The sequence below is a fragment of the Grammomys surdaster genome, unplaced genomic scaffold, assembly GCF_004785775.1.
Source record: "Grammomys surdaster isolate TR1022 unplaced genomic scaffold, NIH_TR_1.0 126198, whole genome shotgun sequence".
In the NCBI taxonomy this organism is placed as follows: domain Eukaryota; kingdom Metazoa; phylum Chordata; class Mammalia; order Rodentia; family Muridae; genus Grammomys; species Grammomys surdaster.
In genome coordinates this window covers 7,488,765-7,510,223 of record NW_021621003.1, presented here as the reverse complement: position 1 = coordinate 7,510,223, position 21,459 = coordinate 7,488,765, and the positions used below count along the sequence as shown (strand labels likewise).

At 47.7% G+C, this 21,459-nt stretch overlaps 1 protein-coding gene across 1 annotated transcript in view; it reads left to right on the top strand.

The window, feature by feature from the left end:
- The window catches only part of Dupd1 (dual specificity phosphatase and pro isomerase domain containing 1), a 44,055-nt gene extending 25,668 nt beyond the window's left edge, over window positions 1-18,387 (top strand). The window contains exons 3-4 of the mRNA XM_028758513.1: window positions 8,033-8,253; window positions 17,788-18,387. Coding sequence (XP_028614346.1) covers window positions 8,033-8,253; window positions 17,788-18,017 — 451 coding nt within the window. The 3' untranslated portion in view covers window positions 18,018-18,387. The remainder of the gene's footprint in view (window positions 1-8,032; window positions 8,254-17,787) is intronic.
- Window positions 18,388-21,459: the final 3,072 nt, after the last annotated feature.

Below are 21,459 nucleotides of genomic sequence, written 5' to 3'. Positions count from 1 at the left end.
TCTTTCTTTCTTTCTTTCTTTCTTTCTTTCTTTCTTTCTTTCTTTCTCTTTCTTTCTTCCTTCCTTCCTTCCTTCCTTCCTTCCTTCCTTCCTTCCTTCCTTCCTTCCTTTCTTCCTTCCTTTCTTTCTTTCTTCCTCTTGTTTCTGTTTTTGTTTTATTTTGTTTTTGAAGCAAGGCCCCTCTCTATATTTGTAGCTCTGGCTGTCTTCAAACTAGCTATGTATGCCAGGCTGGCCTACCTCTGGATCGCTAGCATTAAAGGTGTACACCACAACACCCAGCCTAGTATGCTTTCTGTTGCTGTAAATATACAATATGACCCAAAGCAGTTTGGAGAAGGAAGGGTTAACCAGGTTTATAGATTACAGTCCATTATCAGAGGAATTCAAGGCAGGAACTTAGGGCAGGACCATGGAAATGAAACAGAGACCACAAGGGAACAGCACTTACTGGCTTGCTCAATTACTTTTCTTATACAGCCCACACCCACCAGATTAGAGATGGCACCACCTACACTGGACCAGGCCCTCCCTCCTACCTCAGTTAAGAAAATGTCTCATAGATATGGTCATAGGCCAATCTATATGGGTAGGTCTTCATTTGAAGTTCCCTCTTCCCAGGTGATGCTAGGTTTTTGTCAAGTGGACCAATGAAGGTAACTATGACCTATGGAGTTTGAAGCAAGCTTTCAGGGGCGACTCGAGAGGAACTGGCAGGATGTTGGGACAAGGATGAGAAGGAGGAAAGGAAGGAAGGGCTCTGACTGATTGAGGAAACCTGGCCACATGAGAAGGATTTTGCTGCAGTTAGAACCCAGAGCTTGGTCAGAAGTTTGCAGGGAGGAAACGAAGGAGACTTTAATCAAACCAGGGGTCCATGATGTTCTCAGAATAATCTGCATGGGCCAGGGATAGTGGCACTTGCCAGTGATCCCAGCACTTGGGAGGCTAAGTCAGGAAGAACACAGGTCCAAGCATAAACTGAGCTTCATACAGAGGTGCAGTCAATAACAACGAAATAGAGCAAACCACAGGAGTCTGCCAGGCTCATGTGCAACAGTAGGAGCCTATCAGGCTCATGTGAGAAAGAATGCCCCACCTCATCCCTAAGGCAGGCTAATGAAAATGAGACATCCTTTCTTTGCTGGAGGGGCTGGAGAGATGGCTCAGCGGTTAAGAGCACTGACTGCTCTTCCAGAGGACCTGGGTTCAAATCCCAGCAACCACATGGTACCTCACAACTGTCTGTAACTCCAAGATCTGACACCTTCAACACAGAAATGCAGGCAGGCAAAACACCAATGCAGATAAAATGGAAATAGGATATTAAAAAGATAAATAAATCAAAAATGTATTGTAGAGGACAGACAAGGTGGCTCAGTGGTTCAGAGTACTTGTTGCTCTTTCAGAGTCCCAGCACCCACCGAGTATCTCACAACTGTTCTTAACTACATTTATTTGGTACACTGACATACACACATGCAAAATATCTATACACATACACAAAAAGTTTAAAACATTTTCCCCTTAATTGGAATGTAAATCTAAGTCAAGTTTTCTTAAGGGCCACTTACCACTTAGGAATGAATAACAGATATAGCTTACCTAATTATTATCCATGTATATGCTGGGGGTGGGGCATTGAGGTCCATGTATAGCTCAATGTACAGAGAACAACTCTGTAGACTCAGTTCTCTCCTTCTACATCTATGTGGGTTCCAGTGATCCAAGTCAGCCTGCCAGGTTTACACAGCAAATGCCTTTACCCACTGAGCCATCTCACCAACTCTCAGATTTTAAATTGCCTGTTCCCCTGGGCCCGATAATTCTGCTTTTAAAAGGCTCTTGTGCTGAACACTTAGTGGCACACGCCTTTGATTCCAGCACTTGGGAGGCAAAGGCAAGTGGATCTCTGAGTTCTGAGGCCAGCCTGGTCTATTGAGAGAGTTCTAGGTCAGCTGGGACTACACAGAGAAACCTTGTCTCAAAAAAACAGATAAATGATAAACAAAAGAATAGAAGTGCCGGGCGGTGGTGGCGCATGCCTTTAATCCCAGCACTTGGGAGGCAGAGGCAGGCAGATTTTTGAGTTTGAGGCCGGCCTTGTCTACAGAGTGAGTTCCAGGACAGCCTGGGCTATACAGAGAAACCCTGTCTCAAAAAAATCAAAAAAAGAATAGAAGTCTCTCAAAATGATATAACTAGACATGCCCATAAGTCCAGGATGTAGTGGCAGTGGGATGTGCGTAGCTGCTGAAGGCCATGAGGTGACATCAGCTGTTCACAGTACACTGCCATGTCAAGGTGTTTGAATGCTGCGTACAGATGTCCTTTGGAGACACCTCTGGCTCCAACTACCACAAAAAATATCAAAATAAAACAATTTCTTTTAATTCTTTGGTCTCCAGCACATTTACACTCTCCCATATCCAGTGTGCTCAGTATCCCCCCTTTTGAGAACACTTTAATTTTATTTTTATTTATTGTGTATGGTGTTTTGCCTGCAGGTATATCTGTGCGCTACATGTGTATAGTGCCCTCATAGACCAGAAGAAGGAGTCAGATAATCTGGAACTGAAGTTACAGACAGGTGTGAGCTGCCATATGGGTGCTGGGAACCAAACCCAGGTCCTCTAGAGGAGTGGCTAATGCTCTTAACCACTGAGCTATCCTTCCAGTGGTTCAGCCTTTTGACACTCAACAGAATCATCTTGAGAACTGTGCAATCAAGTTATAAACAAACAAACTCATGTTTTAAGTAAATTTATACTATTGTGTTGGAAATTCATAGCTGTCCTTGGTCATACGAAGCTATAGGTTGGGCACAGCCACTAGTCTATTACGCAATAGCATTATATAGGACAATGTATATCCTTCAGTTCATTTTTTGCTTAAAAAAATGTTTCCTGTCATTTGAGCTGTTAGAAAAATGGTGGTGATGAATTTAGCTTACTGTGGGGTGGCCATGTGTCTCAAACTAAACTAAACTAAAATAATAAAATAAATGTAGCATGGGAGAATAGCTCAGAGGTAGATAGGACACATGCTTGGCTTCTTGCTGGAGGCCTTGGGTTCATTCCACACACACATACATGCACACATGCACAAGCACACACATATATGCATAACATGCACAAGTACACACACACAGGCACAAGCACAGGCATATACATACATATGTACATACACACACACACACACAAGAATGGAATGTACAGGCGTACACATGTATGCATAGGCTCACATGTATACACATAGACACATGCATGCACACAAACAGGCACACACGTATATAATCTTTGAAGGACAATAAGACAAGGAACAATCAAACAAAGTATAGATCAGGCCTGATGCTGCATGTCTGTAATCCCAGGTCCTCAGGAGGCTGAGGCAGGAGGATCACAAGTTCAAGAACTGCCTGGCCTACAGAGAGAGTTTAATGTCAGCTTGGACAACTTAATGAGACCCTGTCTCAAAATAAAAACTAAAAAGAGGGCCAAGGAGATTCCTCAGAGGTAGAGCACACATGTAGCATAGATGAGACCTTAGGTTTCATTTCTAATATTGAAAATAAAAATAAGAAGTATGCCTGTCGCTGGGCGGTGGTGGTGCACGCCTTTAATCCCAGTACTTGGGAGGCAGAGGCAGGCGGATTTCTGAGTTCAAGGCCAGCCTGGTCTACAGAGTGAGTTCCAGGACAGCCAGGGCTACACAGAGAAACCCTGTCTAAAAAAAAAAAAAAAAAAAAAAAAAAAAAAAAAAAAAAAAAAAGAAGTATGCCTGTAAGGTATTATATCAAAAACATGCCTCTATATATAAAAAAAAAACCTATGCATAGAAAAACAGTTGGAAGATTCTACATTAAAAGACTACTAATATAATCTTTATCTTTAGTGGGGCAGAAAGATTGGTCAGTTTTTTGTGTGGGTTTTACTTTCCACATCCTTGCTGGGCATGCTGTTTCTGGAAACAGATGACATGTGATATTTTTTTTTTTAAACACATTGCTTAGAACTAGAATTTTCAGAAAATACCTAGACAGTAAGGCTGGTTTATCACCTAAGTTATTTTGTGTGTGAACATGCTCATGCCTGTCCACCTGTATGTTATATGTATGTGTGCACATGTGGGAGGGTGAAAGTGGTACTCTTATGTGCACATGTGGAGGCCACAGACAGATAGCACGTGTCCTGCTCTACCTTGTCCACTTTGGGTTTAGAGACTGGGCTCTCCCTGACCCTGGAGCTCATCAGTTCTGCTGGACTAGCTGGCCAGCAGACCCAGTGGTTCTCCTGCTTTTACTGTCCCAGTGCTGGGTCCGCAGGCACACACTGAGCTGAGCTTTCACAGGGGCACTGCCGATCAATCAATCAATCGGACTCAATCCTCCTGTTTTCCAGGCAAGCACTTTACTGACTGTGACCCTTCCTCAGTCCCTCCTCATCCAGTCTCCAGACATAAACTCCTGAATCTGTTTGTTGTTGGTTCCCTGAAGTCTTTCCCCATGATCAGAGGAGGCCCAGAAGAGAGACACTCAGTCTTTGATTTGTTCCCATCACTTCAAAACATCCCTGGATTTCTTGGTTCCTTTCCTCTATAACTTATCTGAGTCAATTATGTATCTGGCCCTCAAACTAAAAACAACAACAAAACACAATACAGTGCCAGACATAACCCTCCACCCACACTCTAATTTCAGTAACTACTGAGCTGGGCATCCCGCCCAACTGGAGCCTGGACACAGGGTGTCTGCAGCCTAGGAAGTACTAGTTTGTATTTGTAAATTTCCCATTCTGCTGTAGGTGCTCTTTCAAGTCTCAACTTGACTCTCAGCTGAGGGAAACCCCCATCGTGATGTATGAGGACAACACACACATCACCATCACCACCACCACCACCACCACCACCACCCCATCCCCTGCCCAGCTCAGGGGCCTAGAGCCCTGAGAACTAACGGACCTTAGACACACTATCATCTCTAAAGCTCTGATGGGCCCTTTCTTCCTACACACAAAGGCAGCTGGGCGGGCTGAGTGGAGTGGTGTCACCCAGCCTAAGCTAGTGTGCTATCCTTGAGCCTTGACCCCACAAAGCATCAAAGTGCAAACTGCAATTCATTCAGACCACCATGGGATTCTGTGGAGACTGTTGCTGACCACAGAAGGAGCACTGTTTCTGGTGGGTTAGAGCTTCCTGTCAAGGACAGTTAATTCTAATTTTTCCACCAAGCTCAACCTCAAAGTGAAGCTGATTGCTACTCAGCAAGACAGGCCGAGTTATTGGAGGCCTTAATTGAGTGCAGATCTGTGTCCCCAGAGCGTAACCTTTGTTGTATATATATTTGGGGACAAGAAGAAAGACGAAAAAACAGGCCTTTTGAAGGAAAATGACGGAAGTTCAATGTGCTCTACAGCCAGAAAGCCAGCGCCAAGGGTCAGCTTGGGGAGGGGGATAAGAGACCTCAACTCCCCATGCAGCCTTCTATTTGGGGGGACAGGATCTCACTATGCAGCCCTAGCTGATATGGAACTCACTATTTTAGACCAGGTTGCCTGGCCTCAAAATCACAAAACCCCACCCACATCTGCTTCCTAAACGCTGGCATTAAAGATGTATGCCACCAAACGGGACCTCCATTTATTTATTTATTTATTTATTTATTTATTTATTTATTTATTGGTTTGTTTCAGACAGGACCTCACTCTGGTCCAGGCTGGCCTAGAACTTGTAACAATCCCCCACCTTGGTCTCCCAAGGGCTGGGATTACGGGCATGATCTATTGCCTCTGGTTGTACACACAGACAGCTCCTATAGGCTCTGTGAAAAATCTTTCTACAGGTCCAGTGCCTGTGCTTAACGCTTTCCCAAGCTCTAACTCCATTGCTGTTCCTCTCCAGGGAACACGGACACTAAGGAGGGATGGAGGCTTGTTGGCAGAGGAGTTGGCATGTGTTGCTGATGTCGGGCTACTCTTGGCCCAGGGTGCTGGTCCTCACTCCTGTTCAATACGGTTGCCTCTGTCCGCATCGATTCACCAGAGGCTGCACTATGTGTTATGGCTAATCTTGGTTGTGAGCTTGACACACCTAGGAAAATGGGATTCTCAATCAAGGCTTTGCCTCCACTAGCCTGGCCTGTGGGAAGCATTTTCCTGATGGTAGCATTTTCCTGATGGCTAATTGACAGGGCTAGGAGGACCACTGTGGGTGGTACCATCCCTAGGCTGACACAAGAAAGGCAGCTGACTTGTGAGCCTGGGATTCCTCCATGGTCTCTGCTTTAGTTCCTGCCTCAGATTCCTGTCGTAAGCTCTTGCTTTGGTTTCCCTTGATGATGGATTCTAACTTGTAAACTCAACTCAACCCTTTCCTCACCAAGTTGCTTTTGATAATTGTATTTATCACTGCCACAGATCAACCTAGAATTGCGTGGATCTTCAAAGGAAGCACGATGCTCTTTTGACGCTCTAATCTTAAGGTCTGACACCTTGTGTTACCCTTCCTTGAGCAGTAGGCTGGCCTTTGTGCCATTGAAAAGCATCTTTTCTTTTTTTAAAGATTTATTTATTTTATTTATATGAGCACACTGTAGCTGTCAGACACACTAGAAGAGGGCATCAGAGCCCATTACAGATAGTTATGGATCACCATGTGGTTGCTGGGAATTGAATTCAGGCCCTCTGGAAGAGCAGTCAGTGCTCTTAACCACTGAGCCATCTCTCCAGCCCAGAGATGGCTTCTTCATGCCAAACCCTACACACCCTTAAAACACTGACTATAGTCCTCTTTGACCACCCCCCCAAATACTGATCCTGACATCCAAGTTTTTCTAAGACCAAAAACTAGTCTCCCCCCACCCCCGCCCCGCTGGCCTTGGCTTGATCCACCTGTCCCCTTCTGTCACCATCAGCACATCATAGAATCTGTATCACTATGGGGATAAATGATAAACTACAGACTGTGAGGTTTCCTCCGTCACCCTCAGCCTTCACACCTTGGGTTGTGGTATTTCCTTGACATGGCCTGCCTCACCCGCCATCCTCTCCTCATTAAATGATGCTCACCCTTGTAGCAGGGCAGATTTAAAGGTGTCTCTCCACCAGGAATCCCCAACACTCTCTCCAGAAATAACTGCTTCCTCTGATACTCTAGCCAACGGCCTTTGTGTTTAGCTGTTCCGAGCTAACTATCTCAAAGCAATCTTTTTTTTTTTAAAGATTTATTTATTTCATATATGTGAATATACTGTAGCTTTCTTCAGACACACCAGAAGAGGGCATCGGATCCCATTACAGATGGTTGTGAGCCACCATGTGGTTGCTGGGAATTGAACTCAGGCCCTCTGAAAGAGAAGTCAGTGCTCTTAACCACTGAGCCGTCTCTCCAGCCCCGGCAACCTTTGTTGTTGTTGTTCTTAGAAATTCTGCTGAAAACCTAGACTCACCTGGGTTAGAAGCAGCTTCTTAGAACACCGAAGGCCCAGCTAGGCAAAGGGCTCCACAAAGCAATCAGTCCCCACTCATGTTGTGTCCTCCAACCCTGTCAGCATTAACTCAAGAATTCTATCCAATCCTAACGAAATCCTCCCAACCACCGGGTTGAAGCCATTTTTCCCAGCTATGACCTCCAAACCCATAAATGTTTGGAAGCTTCAAAATAGAGGCCTCTTTTAAAGGTGCTCCTGGGGGCTCTGTGAAGCAAGCTCAGATGAACAGATTGTTTCAGTTGCCCCCTAGGGAGATCTGGCAGGTCCACCTCCAGGACCCACGGAATTAGGTGAATGATCCAAAGGAAAAGAAAAAGCAAATACCCAGGCTGTGCCTACCCAGCGGGGTGGGGGTGGGGGTGGTGGTGTTAGCTTTCTCTTAGGCAGTCAGAGAACCAAAGGGCGCCTAGAGGCCTAGGGCTCGGGAAGAGGGCTGCTTTGGGTATTTGCTTGTAATCGCCCTGCGATTATAGGGTCCCGTGTAGAAAGCCGTGCACCACCCGAAGGGCGCGGCGTCCACCGACCGACCCTTCTCCCTGCGCCCAGGGCCACGGCGCTGGACCGCTATGGGCTGCAGAAGGCGGGTTTCACGCACGTGCTGAACGCCGCGCACGGCCGCTGGAATGTGGACACCGGGCCGGACTACTACCGAGACATGGCCATCGAGTACCACGGCGTCGAGGCCGACGACGTGCCCACCTTCGACCTCAGCATCTTTTTCTACTCGGCTGCGGCCTTCATCGACTCCGCGCTCCGAAACGACCACAGTAAGAGACCCTCTTCTAGCCTGCCCTGCCAAGGCCCCACCCCCAGGCCGAAACCCCACCCACCGGGCCCCGCCTCCAGACAGAGAACTCCCCCCACCCCCCCAGCCGAGGCTCCACCCCTCCCGCACACGCTCTTCCTCTGCCCTGCCAGGTCACGCCCCAAGGCATGCTATCCATTCCCCTCTGGGGAGAAGTCCTGCCCCCATATATAGTTCCCGCCTCAGGAAGACGCCTGGCTTCTGTCAACAGGTCCCTGTCCCAATGGGTCCGAAGCAAGATCTACAAGAAAGTGATTCTCAAACCTGGTGCACTGGGGTTAAGGATTGTCGGCAGGGATTGGCTAAACAAACTGTCTCACCATTTGTGTTGCTGGTGGGGGTCAGGCTTGATATCCGGTGTTGGGAACAAGCACCCTTTAGAAGGCCACGGTGAGCCTGGGCAGAGCATGGCGAGAGCGGTGCACGCCTTTAATCCTAACACTCTCGGGAGGCAGAGGCAGGCAGATCTCTGTGATTTCGGGGCCAGCCTGGTCTACAGAGTGAGTTCAGAACAATCAAGGATACACAGAGAAACCATATCTTGAGAAACCAAAAAAAATTTAAAGAAAGGCCAGAGTGGTCTGGAGCCCCTCAAAACTGTGAACTGTAGCCAAAACACTAATCGCACTTGGACCCAAACTTGAGTAGAACCTAAGGCTTCAATGCCAGAAAACGTTTAAGGAAGTGGCTTGCTTGAGAATCCATGTACAGACTTAAAATACTTCTGCCAACCAAGCACACCCACAGACTACTCTCTAAGACACCCACCTTTTAAAAGTGGAGGGCCCAATATAAACTATACTAGAGAGTGTGGGTTTTGCACCCAGAGTCCCAGTATCCTGATGCCACTGGTCCATCTGTTAACTCAAAGTCCTAGTCCTTGCCCAGTAAATGCAGTTTTGACTGCTCTCATGCCAAGAAAGCAACAAAGCTATTTTGGAGAGAAGGGCACAGCTTGGGTATGCATGAGTAAGACTGGGTACACTTCAGCACATTCCACGGAGGCCAAAGGGACATGGCCTCCCTAGTCTGTGCTCTGACTTCAGTCTCTTGTCATGCCCCTTTCTGACTCACCACTTCACTCAGGGGATCCGGTTACCAAAGGCCTTTCTTGCCACAAGAGGTTGGGATTACAAGGCTCGCTGACCGACTGACCTGCTTCAGGAACTTGCAACCTAGGGCTAGGCCCACGCCAAGTCTGCCAGACGTAGACCTTGATGGCTACGGTGGCTCTTGGCTCCTTGACCAGCCATAGCCACCCACAAAATCTGTCACCATTCTGGCTCAGAGGACACGTTGCCAACAGAAACCACCCGCAGAGCTGATATGCTTGAATCAGAGGATGCATCATTTTTGACCTGTCCTTTAATGAGTCTATTTATGGACCATCTTTTGTATCCTGTACATTCTGAGTTTCCACACAGGATCAAAAAGAGCAATCAGACTCTGATTCATCTCCATGAGGTAAAATTCACCTCACTGTATTTGAAGTTAACTGAAAACATATTGTGTGTGTGTGTGTGGAGGTGGGGGGGGGGAGGGTGTTGTACAGCAATCCAGTCCTTCAGTATCTGTTTCATGTGCTCGGTTGCCATTTTTATGTCTTAGAACTCCCTCTTAATGGAAGGGGCCTGGCAGGCCTTGAGGAAGACAAGGCCAGGTTTAGCGTCTCATCACAAAACTCAGTAATGATGTGATTCCTCCAGTGATGAAAATATTTACCGTGAGCAGCTATAATGAGGAGCAGCAGCGGAATACATAAAGCACTTGGCATGGAACCTGGGGTGCAGGAGGCCCACGGATGCACTTGATAGAGAGGGGCTGTGCACGGCCAAGCGTGTAACTATGCCAGCATATGCACCTCATCATTGTAAAGTTTCCAATCCTAAAAGAAAAAAAGAGGGAGAAAAAAAGACATTCCGACTTTGAACTTGTACGATATACTCACATTTGAAAGCTTGTCTCAGAACCCTGGAACACTGCTTAAGAAGCCACTTCACTGTTAAATCGACAGAGATTCAGGCTCAGGAGTCGGGTGTTCAAGGCTTCTTGGGCAGGATCACATCAGCAAGAAAGTGTCAGGCTGGTGCGTGAGCGGGTGTGTGAGAGCTCACGGTAAAGGACGGGTCAAGAGAGAAGAGCATATACTGAAGTCAGAGAGCGCACAGGAAACAGAACAGATGGGTCAAGTGTGTAGACTGAGCTGGCTGGGATTAGGAAACTGGTAACCACACTGCCCATTGGGGGGATTGGGCTCCATTCTCAGTGACCTATGAATTTGGCATGTCTAAAGACTTCCCCAAGCCAGGGCCTGAAATGTTAACCCTTCAGAACCCAGCATCCCCTGAATGAATGGTGCCTGGTGCTGGCCGCTTGTGAGGCAGCAGGATGGAGGTTTAGGGTGAAGACAGACCCATGTCTCCTTTGAAGGCGGCTGCTGCTTGTCCATCCTTGCCAGCGTTTCTGGTGAGAATCGGTGCCAGTGTGGCAGAGTGTCTGACTTTTCGGAGAAAACCTCCAGTCTGGATTGTTCTGTCAGACTGCTCATACTTTAAAGTGCTGTCAGAGAGCAAACAAGAGTGGTGGGGTCATCTGCTTGTCATCCGTGTCCTGAGTGGGCAGAGGAACAAAAGAGAAGGCTAGTTAGCTCAGCTCCAGCATTGCCACAGACTCCAGGAGAAATGGGTGACAGGTGTTTGGCCTGCTGGCCACATACAGGGGATGGCCTGATCCTTGTCTAGTCATGCACTGGGGAACCAAGGGACACTGCTGTGGGACTTCTGAGCCAGACCTGGTCGCATGTTTCCTATTATACTCCTGACATAAGAGGTGTTGATAGACAGTCCGCTCCAAAGGCAGGCCTTTCCTTCTCCCCCTTCCCCCCGCCCCCCACATCTTGCCTTTCTTGTCCTTTGTTGGCAAGTGTTAACCTAAAATAACCACCTGTCCCCTGGCCATTACTGCTGGCTCTTTTTTAATTAGTTTTTTTTCTTTCTCTTTTTCTTCTCCTTCTTAACACTGGGAATAAACTTGGGTCCCTACATTTCTGTTTTCTTTTTCTTTTTTTTTTTTTTTTCCATTTTGTTTGTTTGACACAGGGTCTTGTTAAGTTGCCCCGGCTATCCTAGAGTTCAGGATCCTCCTGCCTCAGCCTGAGTGCTGGGATTACAGGTTTATACCACTGCACTCAGTTTCTTGTTGAACAATCCCCTGCTGTAGTCCTGTGGAGTTAAACTCACAGCCTGTCAGCCTCTGGGGTCCACTCCTACCTCCACTCTGTGCCAATTTGACTTTTCTAAAGAACTAGGAAACCATCATGGTGGAAAGATTGGGTCTATAACTCAGTCTGTTATCTTGCCTGGTAGCTGAGAAAACAGGCTCTGGTGGTGTGCCCAGGGTCACAGAACTAACCAGGGCAACACTCACAAGCCAAGGAAGAGCCCCTCCCCACCTGGCCTCACAGGAGAGAGTCTTTTGTCCTTAATGTGAATATCTCTTTGGTGACTGTGCTATTTAAGAGGTCACCAAATATCATGGAAGGGGAGACAAAGCCAGCTGGCTATAGACTCTGACACAAGTGAACTCATCCTTCTTCACTGGGGAAAGAACTGACAAAATGCTGCCCCAGAGTGGAGCATGGATGCTCATGGGAGCTCGGGAACATCTAGTTTAATGAAATCTCCTAGGAAACGCCAGACATCAGGAGCTCGGAAGGTTGGGTTTCAGTATCACAGCTTGCCTGTCAGTCATTCTCTGTCCTTTCTGTCCTTTTTCTCCACCACCCCCCACCACCCCTTCTAGTTTTTGGAGAAAGGATTTCTCTGTGTCACAGCCCTGGCTATCCTGGAATTGGGTCTATAGTCCAGGCTGGCCTCAAACTCAAAGATCTGTCTCTCTTTGCCTCCCAAGTACTGGGATTAAAGGCATGTGCCATCACCACCTGACTCCATTCTTTGTCTTAAACAGGATCCAGCCTGCTTTTGAGGCCATTATAAAATCGATTCCAGAGCCCAAAATCCTGCTCAATGGTATAACATTTCCTTAGCCTTGGTTTGGATGCCCAGCACTCTCGACAACAAAGAAGGAAATCCCAGCACTCAAGAGGCAGAGGCAGGGGGATCTCTGTGAGTTTGAGGCCAGCCTGGTCTACACAGCAAGGTCCAGGCCAGCAACAGCTACATAGTGAGACCCGATTTAAGGATAAATAAATAAATAGTTCTAGAAAATAAGATCTAGGTCATGAAGATAGCTCAGTTGGAATAGTGCTTGCAGCAGAAGCACAAGGATCTCAGATCATGGGAGAGTCCACATAAACAAACAAACAAAAGCCAGATGAGGGAGTGTGCCCTGTGGTATCAATGCTGGGGTGTGGAGACAGGTTGATCCCTGAGGTTTGTAACCAGCCTAGTCTACTAGCAGGGTCCAAGCCAGTGAGACACCTTGTTACAAAAAACAAGGTAAACAGTGCCTTAGGAACCGACATCTGAGGTTAACCTCTGGCCTACACACACACACACACACACACACACACACACACACACACACTCATACTTACACACATACATAGACACACACACACACACACACACACACGCACACACACACACACGCACACACACACCAGACCAAGTGGGTATGATTATATAGATGAAATCATCTTTCTGGCAGGAATTTGGTTCTCTGGGGCATCTAAGCTTCAACCAGGCCAGATTGTCCCCAAGTGTTTTAAGGTCCCCTTCCTTTCTGTTGGACTCACACCTTGTCCTCATTCTCTGAGGACCTCTACATCTCCACATCTGTCTAGGATGGAGCAGGAACTCTCCGTCCCTGTATGCACTGCTGAGAAAAGCCGCTTCCAAGGCACTGAATGCAAGGGCAGTCCCTAAAACCAGGGAAGGAAGGTGGCACTGATGCAGGTACATATTAGGCCTGGACAGGAGGTAGGTCTGTGAGTCACAGGCTTGGCAGGTATGCCTTTCTGATGATGATGAAGATGAGGAGGAGGAGGAAGAAAAAGAGGAGGAGGAGGAGGAGGAAGAAGAGGAGGAGGAGGAGGAAAAAGAGGAGGAGGAGGAAGAGGAGGAGGAGGAGGAGGAAGAGGAGGAGGAGGAGGAGAAAAAGGATGTGTTTGTGTGATGTGGGCATAGAGGTGCACACCACACACCTGTAGAAGTCAGAGGACAATTCCCAGGCATTGATTCTCTCCATCTTCCAAGTGGGTTCCAGGAATGGGCTCAGGTCACCAGCTTGCCCAGGAAGCAGTTTCACCCAGGGAACCATCCCACAGGCTTCTGATATATCTGATTTGAGTGACGGAAGCTCACCTTTTGGTCACCACTAAAAACAAGTAGTTGGATTCGGTAGAGTTTTTGAAAGTTTATTTTGAGATAAGATTTTACTCCAAGTTGGCCTCCAACATCTAATTCACGATAAGTCTGATGCCTCGGCCTTATAGGTATGAGCCACCATGCCCAGGTAGGTACATTAGAAATCCTGAATTTAGACTTTCTCCATACAATGGTGGCATCTCTCCTTCTGGTAAATATTTTACCGAAGCCAGCATTTTTCAGAGATAGATTGCAACCTATCAGTGGGTCATAAAATCAAAAGGGTGGATATGCCCACTGTGTCTTTTCTGCTTTTTTAATTGAGTAGATTAGAGAGAATAGAAAATAATAGCACAAATTGGATGTAGCAAAGGGACATATTAGTTATAAAACCTTTATCTGGCTCACACTGGCAGCAGGTACAGAGCAGTTCTGGGCTTCAGTGTCACACTGCCTGTGCTTGGAGCATGGTCTGCCGTTTACTGGCCATGTGACTGGGACAAGCCACTTCTCTGCATATCCTTCAGTGACCTCATCTGTAGAATGGCAATGATGATTTGACTGAAGCCACTCGATAGCTGTGAGAATTGACAATGAAATATGTGAAGTGCACAGGCCCTAAGTATCCTGGTGCACACCTGTGACTCTAGCCATCCAGGGAGGCTGAAGCAGGAAGATTGAGAGTCCAAGGCCAGGCCTCAGGGATGCTGCAGGACCCTGTCTCAAAAGCACATAAACAATCCATAAAGCACCCAGAAGAATGCCCAGGGTAATTGAAGTTACCTAGGAGTCAGCTATGCATTGAACCAGGAAACAGTCTGACAATTCTCCCTTACTTCAGGACCCTGCAGAGGCTAGTGTCAAGGTCATAGAGCCTCCTGGTTTCTTGAAGTTCAGGCAAGAACTGGGAACAGGCCTCCCTCACTGCCCCTGTTCTCCACCACCAACACTGGGCCTCCACAGTGGGACTTTACAGAGCCCCAGAGCTAAGAGGGAACAGGACCCTGAAGTTCTGGTGACAGGAAATTGGTGGGGCCCAGGGGCACCTGAGCCCTCCAGAGAACAACCAGCTCTTGCCCTAGGGAAGTGGGCCTCTTTCTCCAGTCTGACAGCATTAATGAGAACCACATTTGGTTCCAAGAGCTCCAGTAGAGCCGAGAGAGCCCCCTTCTCTCCTTCCCAGCCCCCTCCCTTGTCTTTCTCCTCCCTCCTCTCCATTTTCCTTCCCGTCTTCTTCCTCTCTACCTCCTCTCCACAGGCTTCAGGCGCCCCAAAAGCTTAATGGGTTACAGCATTCATCTGTTACAAGTGTTTAGTTTTGACAGGAGAGGAAGAAACACATCAGTTATCAGCAGAACTGGCCAGAGGCCAGGCAGCTAGCTTCTCTCTGGAACACTCCATTGGGATTAGAACAGCAGAGGTAGATGTTCGTCTGCTTGGATGGTCATGCTGGGTGAAAATGTGGACCAGTGCCCCTTTAATAACACTGGGGGTTGCTTCCTGCCCTCCTTGCTGGCTGGGGTAGACAGAGAAAGGCATTAATTGTGAGGAGTTGGAGGGCACTTCTGTGCCAGCCACCTCCCAACCCCCACAGTGGTCCTTGCCACTGGTCATGGGGCGCAGGCCTTCCCATCCCGTTTTCACTGAGTGAGAATAGAACTAACATGCCTACTGTGTGGCGATTCTTTCATTTTTTTTTTTTTTTTAATGTTGTCTTGGGTTTTTCACCTTGCCTGGGCTTGGTCCCATGAAGAAGGGAGAGCTAAAAAGGACCGAGATCCACGACCATGCAGAAATTATCCACAGGCAACTTCCTGTTTATCTCTCCGGGCATCGGGCTGAGAGGCAGAAAGACAGGCAGCACTTCGGTCACACAGCAACAGACACCCTAGCCAGCCGAACATCAGAGAGTCCCACAGCCATGGGAAACAGCCACTACGGGGAGCGAGCAGAGAGCCAAACCTCAGAGCACAGTGGCATACTGTGCTGGCCTCCTTCCTCTGGCGCCCGCATTGTGGGTGACCTCTGGCAAGACGCTGCACCCCCTGAATCTGTCTCTCCATCTGCAAAGCAGGGACAACGATAACAAGGGTTAAGTCAAAGCTGAAGAGACGTGGCCAGTGGGTATACTGGGTGGGCTCTAGAGCGCCACCAAGTGGTGAACCGAGGGATCTGGGTGCTTGTACATCATTTTTACTGTTTCATTTAAGACATTCTTAAGGGAATCGCCTGCCCCCTCTCCAGTGTGTGGTGACATAACAATGATTATCTGTATATTTGGTGCCTGTGACATTGTTCATACTAAGGCATCATTGTCTTTGTGAATGTGACAAGGACTAAGTCAGCATGTATGCTAACACCACCAAAAGAGTCCATTGCATACAGGTTCTTTCAGCAGGGTATGGTGATACATACCCAGAATCCCAGAACCCTGGAGGTGGAGACAGAAGGACCAGGAGGTTGAAAATATTCTGAGGTGCATGGTGGATTCAAGGCCAGCCTGGTACACACAGGACCCCGTCTAAAACCAAACCAAACCAAACCAAACCAAACCAAACCAAACCAAACCAAACCAAACCAATCCACACCACCAAAACTCCTCCAGAACTAATGTGGAGACAGCTGGTTTTAGTTGGTGGAATGTTCATGCCATGCCTCTGGCACAGGTCACAGTAAAAGTGCTTTCACTGTTTGAAAGCCTGACCCATGACCATAGGACATTTTTCTAAATTGGTTTTACACTACTGATCTGATTCTGCCCCTCCACTTGACAACTAAGGAAACTGAGGCTTACGAGGCTGAATAGCTTTGTTATTTCTCACCCAGTTGGCAGTCAGCAGCAGAAGGGAGTCTAGGTCTTATGTCTGCAAGTCAGCAGACTCTCATGTGTCCTCAGCCCAGACTTCACGAAGGCCTTTGGGGGCTGTGGGAGCTCTGGCATATTCAACGTCAGAGCCAGTGATGTTACATAGGGACAAAAAGGCACACATGCTTTTCCCTTCACTGTCAGTCCAAAGATGGGCTGGTCATTGCAGCTCATCTCTGGGATCCACCCTGCATTCTGTTTAAATTGTTTAATCCTGCCACTTGAAGGACTCAGGCAGGAGGATGTTAGGTTTGAGAACATTCTGGGTTACACAGGAAACTCTGTCCAAATAAATAAATAAACAAACAAACCAATCAGTAGTTTCAAAATATTTACTTGCAAAGGCCAGGGGTTTAGCCCAGTGGAATAACAGGTACTGAGCACAGACAAGGTCCTGGCTCTGATCCCTGGCATCAAACAAGAAAAGAAAGGAAGGCATATGCTTTGGAAATAACTTTTTGCTGGGGATGTCGCTGGAGGATGTTTGCCTTGCATGTGTAAGGTCTTGGGTTTTATTCCCAGCATGGGGTGGGAGGGGTGCTTAAGAAAGAAAGAAAAGAGAGCTATTTATACGCTGATGTGTAGAGATCTCAAATGTAAACTGTTAGTGAAGTAAGCAAGATATAGAAAAGGTTTTTGAATGGCTGCTAGTGTAGTTCAGCGCCTGCCTGGCAGGGTTAAGACCCTGGTTTCCATCCACAGTGGAAGCAAAAGGGGGGGGGGGTGATAGAAGGAGGGGAGGGGAGGAGGAGGCAAGCGAGAAATACAGTAAAGGGGAGACCCTTCTTGGCAGATTCTTCTCTGGAAGAGGCGATTAAAGGATAGGGGCACCTGTTGCTCTGGAGAGTCAAGGAACCCTGTGTGTGTGTGTGTGTGTGTGTGTGTGTGTGTGTGTGTGTGTGTGAGGGTGAGGGTGGGGGGTCTCCCAGGCAGTCTCCTGGGGTATGTTTTGATATTTGAACCATGCTAAACATGACTGAATAAATATTAAAACAGACAAACGCTTCCAGGAGGCTACTCTTTGAGGCATGGAGATGGCCATCTCACAAAGCTTTGGCGCCGCCTTCTCTTAGCAAGAGTTGTAATGTCTGCCTTTTACCAATCCTATCACGTGCCTATCAGCAAACAGGTGTGCTGTACAGGAACTGCCTTCCCAACGCCCCTATGAAAGAGCCAAGTGACTGTGTCCCCATTTTGCTGATGGGGGGCTGTGGCCCAAGCCAAACTGTGGGCAACAGAATAAATGTGGGTTGAGGAACCCTGTCCCGTTCAGCGCTGGCTTTCCTGTCCCCTCCACCTGCAGGTAAGATCCTGGTTCACTGTGCCATGGGCCGAAGCCGGTCAGCAACTCTGGTTCTGGCCTACCTGATGATTCACAAGAACATGACTTTGGTGGACGCCATTCAACAAGTGGCTAAGAACCGCTGTGTCCTGCCCAACCGGGGCTTCCTGAAGCAGCTCCGAGAGCTTGACAAGCAGCTGGTGAAGCAGCGGCGACAGGCCGGGACCGGGGACAGTGAGCTAGGGCTGTAGGAAGCCTCTTCAGGTAGGATCAGAGACCCTGACACCCAGAGCGGAAGGCTGAAGCCCATCTGCACTGTCTGCACTGAGGCTTTGTTGGTCATGGAGATGAGACAGTGAAACCAAAGGCAGCAGGGAGGATGACCGCTGTCTCCTCTGGGTCTAGTTCTTTGCCTCATGGTGGGTCAAGTCAGCTGCAGGGGGAACTGGGTAAGGAAAAGGTACCGCTCGTCACAGTCTCCTGTCCTTTAAGTTGGAAGCAAAAAGGGTTGTTTGGGCTTTTTTTTTTTTTTTTTTTTTTTTTTTTTTAATATGTGGGTACAGTGTTGCGATTAAAAATGTTTGGCTCAGAAAAGAAAAAATCACGTTCTTATAAAAAGATAACTTAAGAAAATAGAAGGTTTTTTTTGTTGTTTGTTTGTTTTTGGAACCACAGAAAATTGCCTGGTAAGCTGTGTTACAGGACTGGCCTTACGACAGAGGAAAAAGTCTCATCAGAGGAACCACGTTTTCTCAGTGGCGGCCAGTGCGCATGTGCCTGTCAGGGGTGGGCGTGGCGTCATGAGCTCCTGTACAGAAATGGCCTTTCCTTGCATCACAGCCAGAGCTGCTATCACCCAAATGAGTTGTGGTAAATGTAGACAAGGAAGATTGTAACTTCACAATCTGGGAGAAAAGGAGAGGCCGGACACTTATTTTTAGGGGACCAGAACGCTCCTTTCCCTTTGGCTCCAGTAAGGTAGCGGGGAGGTTTGTTTTTATTCACACCCTCAAGTGTTTGCAGACCTGTGGTTTGCATGGAACTGGAAGGCAGAGCATCCAGCTGAGCTCGGGTGTGAGCTGGTCGCTGTTGAGAGTTAAGTCAGTACATGATGGTCATTCTTCACTCTTGAGAAAGCAGCAGCAGCAGCAGCAGCAGCAGCACAACCCCCCATGCGGGCTTCTAGAACCAGGAGCCTAGAGATAGAACCTAGAGAGAGGCTGCTGAGGGAAGAGACCCGCCGTGGAGGACCACTAACGACAGCGTCCTGGAGAAAGCAGAGGGGCATCTAATGCCTGCTGGAGAATGATGGGTTGGGCCCATGTCTCCAGTGTGAACTACAGAATCCAAAAGATGTTCTTGTTGGAGGGTGGTGCTGGAGTCCAGGGCAGCTGGGTAAAGTCATCCAGGTCACTGTGACACCTGGGGAAGCTGTTTTACTTTAATGCCACTTGTAGCTTGGAACCTTGTGTCAGGTTGGTTTCCAGGAATTCTGAGGATGCTCTGGAGGAGGCTGGATCCTCATCCTAACATACACGCAAGGGAGATTACCAGAGACTCACTTAACAGTTACAATATTGGTTTTGTAAGGAGTTAAAAAGTCAAAACATTGCCACAAAGTTGCAAAGGCAACAGGCAAAGCTGTACCGCTAACATACGGAGTCACCTGGTCTTGTCAGGCAGCAGTAAGACTGAAGTGGAGACAGTGCTAGGCTGGCCAGGTGCTTGGTTGGACAAAGCAGGGCTCGCATGGTTCTGAGGGAGAGAACACTGGAGTGGTAGAAAGCCTGGAGAGGACTCCCTGATGACTTTGACTTGGTGTCTATGAGCTAAGGGATCCTGGGAGAGGGACCCGGCGTTAAAGTTGTTTTTACTGAGGCTTTTCATCAGAGCATCCTGCTGGTCCCTTCTGACGTCAGCCCACTAGTAGTCTCATCCACTCACTATCCAGCATTTCTGTTTTCATGACGTACTCGCTTTAAGTGAATGCACATGTAGGAGAGATAGAGCATATATAGTCCCACTTGGAATTTCTCGAGCTGCTGTCCCTGTACCTCATACCACGCCCCACCTCTCCCTGGATTGGAGTCCTTTTGAAGCAGAGCACCTAGTGTTGGGTGTCTGGTCTCTTCCTGGTGACCCCTGGGACTTAGAGGTAAGAGAAAAGAGGAGCAAAAAATTTAGCCAGTGTTTAAAGACTTCATAAGCAAGGTTTTTGCTTGGTTAAAAAGCATTATTGAGATTTATAGCACATTCTAAAACCGGGTTAAGAAATTACAAAATGCAGATGGTAATAAAATGCAGTGTGGGATATAGGAGGGAAAAGGTGGGGAGAGGCCACCTTAGACAAGTTAGAGGGGTGTTGAGAAAGAATCTGCTTCCTCTTGTGCTCTGAAACAAATACAAAGTAACTGGGTAAGGCCACTTCTTATTGCAAAACAAGGCGTGCTCAAGCCAAATGGAGCTGGTAAGCAGCACAGAGGCCAAGACGGCCTTGTCTATCCTTAAGGCAAGGGGGAGCTTGGCTCCCCCACTGGCCGAGGTTCAACCTCACAGTCTACCCTAGACTGGCTAATTTGGAAAGCATCGAGAAGGAAATGAAGGAAAGAGGAAATGGCCAAGAGCCAAGGTCTTTACTTCCAAGTTTTACAGGGTGGGGAGATGAAAAGATTTGAATAAAAGTTTTACAGGGTGGGGGTGACTTAGGGAATACTGGCTCTTGGTGGGTTAGCCACCTTCGATAGAAAAAAAAATAAAACAGCTAATTTCTCACAGTGAAACCTTTATTGCTAGGAGGGTCTGAGAAAGCATCTCACTGTCTATGTAACCTAGGCTGGTTTTTAATTTATGACCTATGCTAGAGCGGTTAAGAGCACTCAGGTTTGATTCCCAGCACATATATGGTGGCTCACAACTGCCTGCAGCTCCAGTTCCAGGGGATCCAAAGTTTCTTCTGGCTTCCATGGGTACCAGGGATGCACACACATAGTGCAGGCAAAACACCCCTATCTTTAATATGAAAACAAAACCTTTAAAAAGGCTTCCATAGCCCTCTTCCTCAGCAGGAAAAGGGGCTATCTGGGGACACAAGGGGAGCCTGTACTTGATGCAAATGGTCCACAGGGGCAGAAGATCCTAGAAATTTGACTTGGAATCCAGAGGCCAAATAAATGCTCATGACTGGAGGGAAATAAAATTCTGGGCATCACCATACTGGATAAGAGAGGAAGAAAAGATGCAGCTTGGCCCAGGGGTTGCAGAATAGGCCTGTGTGTCCAGGGATTACAGAATAGGCCTGGGTGGAGGAGGAAGATGCAGGAAAGCCACACCAGAAAGCAATGGTAGAAGCTTGCTCCTGTCCTGGAGTCTTCTAATAAAGGACCCTGCATTCACAGAACAGTACAGATTTTATGGCATCACAGATTCATTAGCTGAGCCTTCATATCAGGTGACACGTTTGGGTCTTTTCAGACTAGTGTTTAGGAGAGTTGATTAAGTCATCTGGGTAGACTGCAGCTTACAATTTGTAGCTGGGTGAGTTGGAGGCAATTAACTTGTGTTCCTTCCACTCCTGGGGAGTGGGTGTAGTTTATGGGGGAGGAGTGTTGACGAAAGCAGTCTGAGCCATTTCGAACAGTGTTGGCAAGCAAGGCTTGCCTACCTGGGCAGGAACCACGTGAGCTATTTAAGTGC